Raw genomic sequence first — 6,507 nt, forward strand, 5'->3', positions numbered from 1 at the left:
TGGGTATTTGAATAAAATTTAGGCTAAATAGCGACGAAGGTGCGACATTGAGAGGATAACACATGTATAAGGTTGTTTGTATAAAAAAACATTAAATGTGGTTTGCATCAATTTCACCAATATTTAAAGATGGTTCCCATGAAAATACCATAGACTTAACCTTTCAACTAGTCAAATTAGGATATAATCGTGTGGGCTTCATATGCTCTCTTGATCTATTGTTGTGGATTAAGTTTACAGGGAAGAAGTTTCATTAGATTTAGCTCTATTTCCTAATTGAGGCTTGATTAAAAATCAAGGTCTACTAAAGAAAATAATCCAAGGGAAGCGGTGTCACGTTACAACACCTCCACGTGAGCAGATCTGCTACTGTCTAGTTGTTTTGTCTCTGTAACATTCTAGAAGTTTCTTAAGCCTACTATGCACAAGCATACATAGGGTAACGGGTCTCAGCTTGTAACCATCCCAAAAACACGCACAAGTGTCAAGTGTGTGGTTAGTGTGAGAGCGTGTCGCTGTGAGTAAGAGTGCTCTCCTTCACGAGTTAAGTGTGAAGTTTACATTGTGTAAGTTCTAGTAATATTTTGTATCCCGTATAAAGTTTGTTCTTATGTCAATATAAGGCCCCGTTTGGCAAATGGTTAAGGAAGAGGTGTTAAAGAGAATGATTAAGGAAGAGGTGTTAAAGAGAGGTGTCAATATAGTCTTTATCACCTTGATTCCTAAAATCAGGGATTGTACTAAGGTGAAAGATTTTAGACCAATTAGCCTTATCAATTGCCTCTTTAAAATTTTCTCTAAAATTTTGGCAAATAGACTGTCTCATCACATGTCTTCTTTAGTGGCATCTTCACAATCTGCATTCCAAGCTGGGAAATCTACCCTTGATTCTATTCTTCAAGCTAATGAAATGATTCATGCTTGTTCAAGAAGAAAAAAGGAAGTTGCTATGTTTAAGATTGATTTTGCTAAAGCTTTTGACTCTATAGACTGGGTTTTTCTAATTGATCTGTTGAGAGCTAGGGGCTTTGGTAGTCGATGGTGTTCGTGGATTCTTCATATTATTTCATCATCTTCTTGTGCAATTCTTGTCAATGGTTCTCCCACAAAGTTCTTTTCTTGCAAACGAGGCCTTAAGCAAGGTGATCCTTTATCTCCTATGTTATTCAATATTGCGGTTGATGTTTTGTACAAAATGATTATGAACAATGCTGAAGAGGGTTTACTGTCATCACTTGGTCTTAAGCACCCTCTCAATCACTTGAGGATACTTCAATTTGCTGATGATACACTTCTCTTTGTCAAAAGCTCCTATCATGATATCTCCATTTTGAAAACTATTCTATACATCTTTGAGGACATTTCTGGGCTAAGCATCAACTACTCGAAATCTTCTCTAGTATACTTTGGAAATATTCAACACAAGGATCATGATATTGCTTATGGTTAAATAGATTAATGTTTATTATATAGCAAAGAATTTACTATCTAATTAGGGACGTAAGTATAACGGTATAACTAATCCAACTAGTTAGTAATTATCTTGGTCGCAAAAACAAAAGTCAGGAAAAATTTCCTGTGGACAGGAAAAACAGACTCAAAATCCTTCAAATTCTTAGCAAACTGGAAAAAAGTCTGTTTAAATAAAGAAGAGGGAGGTCTGGGAGTCAAGGATATTGCTCTGTTTAACACTTCGCTTTTATCCAAATGGTTATGGAAGTGCTTGGATAGAAATTCAACTTCTGGTAACTTTCTTCATCATCTTTATGTTCATAATGGGACAAAATTGCAGAATTCTTCCTTCAAGTCATCTAATTCATCATTTTGGAATGATGTTTTATCTAAGAAAGATGCTTTTCTTCATAACATTAAATGGATAATTGGTTCTGGAGAAGACATAAGATTTTGGGAAGATAAATGGGTCAATTTCAACAGTTTAGCTAGTATTTTTCCTGAATCTTACAAGTTAGCTTTTTCTGCTAATGCATCCATAAGAAGCCAAGGTTCATATATTGATAATGAGTGGCAATGGCACTTACTGATGAGAAGGAGCATTCTTCCCAATGCTCAGGCAGAGAAAATTGATCTTTTGAAAACTGTCAGTGACTTTCTTGCTTCAAATAATTGTGATCAACCTACATGGTCTCTCACTTCTAATAGACAATTCTCAGTCAGGTCCTTTTACAATTTTCTTATATGGAGAGGTATTAAATATCCCTTATTCAAAGTTACTTGGAATACAATTATTCCATCCAAAATTCGCATCTTTCTTTGGCTTCTCTCACATAATAAACTGCATACTAAGGAGATTCTTCAGCTAAAAGGTTGGAATGGTGATTCATTATGTTCTTTTTGTGGGACTGAACTGGAAACCAGAGATCACCTGTTCTTTTCATGTCCTATATCAAAGATAGTATGGCATCACTTCATGCGTTACTCCTTACCTTTCACTTGGCCTAATTCTTTGGATGATTTTTTGATTAGTCTGGAAACTCTGAGAGGCTTGGAAGGTGTTCTTTGGAGAAGCTTTTTTGCCTCTGTTTGTTGGAGCTTGTGGACTTCGAGGAATAAATTCATCTTTGATCAAATTCATTTCTCTATTAAGTCTATTATTAACTTGGCAATATCTGGTATTTATGATTGGACAGGCACTGGGAGTGGAGTTGTAGCCCAGAGAATCAAAGCGAAGCTGGAGGAAAACCCCATCAGCAGAAGCATATGACAGATTTTCGTATGGGGACTGAGAATGTTAGTTTTTGTTCGGATTTTGGCTTGTGTATATATATCAGATTCTGTAGTTCTATGTTTTTGTGGTAATTGGGTTATAGAAAATTTAGTTTCTTTTTAACTATATATATGGCTGGCTTTGGTTCTTTCTTATATCTGTGTCAACGGTGAATGACGGCAAGGCCCTCTCTTCACCTTCATAGATGTTTGAAAGAAGAAAGTCATATATCACTAGTTTTGAGAAGCTATCTTTTCTATCTTCCAATCTTGGGATATAATTCATATCCTTCTTTTGTAAATACTTTTGATTAATATAAATGACAGGGTATATCCCTTGTTTTCCTTCAAAAAAAAAAAATTAATGTACTTAGCCTATTCGATAATCTGAATGACTAAATTATTAACCAGTTAAATAAGTTTTATTTTAGACATTGTGATCAATTTTAGTGTTTGGGAATAATAATAATTTTGACTATTTTCTTTATAATTAGAAGAATTAACTCTTAATCTTTCTAAATAGGAGAATTAGTAAACCCCTCAGTTTGAGGGGTTAACTCATTTTAATCCCTCTAGAGGGGTTAATTTAACCATTCTATATTATTTATGTTTGACAAATTATAGAGGGTTAATTCACTTTAACCATTGTATAGATCTTTTGTGTTTGGCGGGTTAAGAAGGGGTTAAATCTCCTTAACCCCTCACAAACCCTTTGCCAAACGGTACCAAAAAGTCCAGCTTTCAGCTTCCATCACCTTCCGATATCTAGCAACACGATGATTTAAATAAATCATTTTCTATAGTAGAGGTGATGTGCTGTAAAGCATTTTCCTGCATGAAAACGAATACGTTCAAATAATTTTGATAAAAAACCAAATATGATTAACTTTGGCAAGTTTTTGTTTGAAGAGAGTATTACATGCTAAATAGATTTTATACAAGCAAAGCTTTCTATCGTAAGCTTACCTTTCCAAGAGAGAAATGAGTTGAAATGGATTTAAACAAAGCTGCAAAGGAGCTTCGTGATTTAGAGCGAGAAAAATGATTACGAGAGAAATCAGAAATCGGGAAAAACAAGTCACAGAAATTTAGTGAAACGAAAAAAGAAGAATATTTGCTACCCACTTTGCACCCGCCCGCTATCCGCGCCTCAGTCTACTAACCAATTGGAACCAGCCACGCGTCCTCACCAAACCCCACGCGAACCGTCCGTTTCCCGAACAAATGAACGGCCAGATACGGCTCCACCCCATGGATCCGCGCCTCTCCTCTCCGCCCAATCAAACTCCGCCTCCTCTCCCTATTTAAAACCCAACCGATCACCAAGTCATCCTCACCATCCCCAGAAAAAAAATCCCCAATTCTACAAAAAATCCCCCCAGTTCCTAAAACCCTAGGAAGAAAAAAATCCCGTCCGATGGCGCCGAAGGCCGACAGAAGAAGAAGAAGAAGGCGAAGAGCGTGGAGACGTACAAGATCTACATCTTCAAGGTCCTGAAGCAGGTCCACCCGGACATCGGGATCTCGAGCAAGGCGATGGGGATCATGAACTCGTTCATCAACGACATCTTCGAGAAGCTGGCCCAGGAGGCCTCCCGCCTGGCCCGCTACAACAAGAAGCCCACCATCACCTCCCGCGAGATCCAGACCTCCGTCAGGCTCGTCCTCCCCGGGGAGCTCGCCAAGCACGCCGTCTCCGAGGGCACCAAGGCCGTCACCAAGTTCACCAGCTCCTGAACCGTTGGGCTCTGGATCGTCGTTTGGAATTCTTCGGGGGTCTTGGGTTTCTTCGCATTTTGGTTGCCTGAATCGTTGTTTTGTTTTGTCTTGTTTGGAAATAGTAGGCTTATTATTGTGGTGGGTGGGTGGTAGTTTCCTGTAATATAAAGTCGGCTTTGAAATGAAGTATCTTGATTAGTATCATATGTCTTATTTGGATCAACTCTTAAATATTTGGAATTAGTTATAATTTCCTTGCGATTCCAAGGACGACAATTTAGTCTCAATTGTGCAATCAGAGCTTGGCATGGACTTTTTTTTTTCTTGTATGCAGTTGCGGGTGTGGCTAAGTGTTACCCTAGCGATGCGATGATCTGATGATGCTATGATGTTTTGATATTTGCAAGTGTTTCTCAAGCCCTCGTGCTTGCACTTTATGTTCGCATATTAGTGTTACTGCAATTAAATTTTTCAACCAAATTAAAATTCAATTCGCTGCCTATCACCTGATTCTGATGTTAGGCTTATGACCTCCAGTAGAAGTTGTTGCTCAAAATTGTTTACAAGAACTTCTTCCAATATTTGTTACTGCAATTAGTTCTTCCAATTTTTTGCTCGGGTACGAGGCTTCTTATTTGTTGGATGCTCCCGACTCTGTAGACGAACAAATTTACTTGCTGAGACCGGTTTCTTTCTATTTAATTACGGATTGCTTCTGGTTTGAAAACTTATCGAAGTAAGTAGTTCAAATTTGCTTAGAATCTCATTCAAATAAGAATACTCGGGGCAACTCTTGGATAAATAAATAAAAACCAGAACACTACCTCATTAGGAAAAGAAACCTATCCAATCACAGTTCCAATCTAACAAAAAAAATCTGATCAGGATATCTTTGCATGTGTTCGGACTAGTATGTAGATAAAGCCACAACATCCCTTTCTTCTTTTCTTTCTTTTCTTTCTCCGATCGATCATGGAACGAGGTACCGTGACCGCTTCTGCACCCGGATGGTCTCAACTCCTCCGGAAGCTCCACCGACGACTCAGCGCATCATTGTGGTCTTCGGTCGTCGCCGGCAGGCCTCTCCTTGTAGGTAGAACCGAATCAGAGCTAGTTTTCTCATGCCTCCGCGATGGTAGGATCCGGAAATTACCGATGAAGTTACCCTTCAACGATCACCATCGTCGCCTTTGCTGCTTCGGCGATCTTGATGGCTGGTTAGCAATCGACGCCGCCTGCTCCTCGGACTTATTGAAGGGGGATTCTCGCAACAGTTACCTCGTTAACCCTATTTCAGGAGAGCAAATCTACCTTCCAAGGCTCGGCGATAAGGACTGCGTGTTCATGGCCGCTGTATCCGCGCCTCCAACTGCCGCCGACAGCACTGTCGTCGCGTATGGTGGATTCCGAAGACGAGCTGTTGTTGGTCGGGAAGGGTTACGTCTATGATAAAGCTGCGGCGAGGGATGGGGTGAAGTTCTGCGTGTTGAAGATGGAGGGGGAGAGGTGGGTTGGGGTTGAGAGTTTGGGGGATCGATTGTTGGTGTTGAGCGAGTACGGCGCCGATAGCCTGAGCGCGGATGAGGTTGTGGGCTCGGATTTTAGGCGGGACTGCGTGTACGAGGTGCCCACGTGTGGTGATCTGTTGGTGTACTCGATGGGAGACGGGGGTTGTAGGAGGGTGAAGGTTTCGAAGGACGATGGCGGCGTTGGATACGGATGGTTGATGCCGTGTAGACGGAGAATTGATGCGTCAAAGTGAATTTGTTGATAGTCATTTTTCCAAATATTTTGTTTTTTTTTTGTCTCAATTTTTCGTTTTGTAATTGTTTATCGGTCAATACATGCATGGCTACGATTTACATGACGAGGAAGAGCATAATTTGCAGGAGATGCGATGTTGGTTATGCTAGAAATGAATCACTCTGCATATTATTGGATAATTACGACGATTGAGAAAATCTCCATTATGAGGTGATGGGTGGGTTTTATTTGTGTGCTCGCTCACCCGCGTCCCTCCTCCTCCACCGATCGAAATGCCTGACCATGAAACAACTCCTCCTC

The 6,507-nt window shown here is 39.9% G+C and overlaps 1 protein-coding gene across 1 annotated transcript in view; it reads left to right on the plus strand.

The window, feature by feature from the left end:
- LOC109846609 overlaps nt 1-4,461 on the plus strand; it is a 4,619-nt gene extending 158 nt beyond the window's left edge. Inside the window, exons 2-5 of the mRNA XM_020415857.1 lie at nt 647-1,445; nt 1,587-2,175; nt 2,649-2,748; nt 4,228-4,461. Coding sequence (XP_020271446.1) covers nt 647-1,445; nt 1,587-2,175; nt 2,649-2,748; nt 4,228-4,461 — 1,722 coding nt within the window. The remainder of the gene's footprint in view (nt 1-646; nt 1,446-1,586; nt 2,176-2,648; nt 2,749-4,227) is intronic.

This window comes from Asparagus officinalis, chromosome 7 (assembly GCF_001876935.1).
Source record: "Asparagus officinalis chromosome 7, Aspof.V1, whole genome shotgun sequence".
In the NCBI taxonomy this organism is placed as follows: Eukaryota; Viridiplantae; Streptophyta; class Magnoliopsida; order Asparagales; family Asparagaceae; genus Asparagus; species Asparagus officinalis.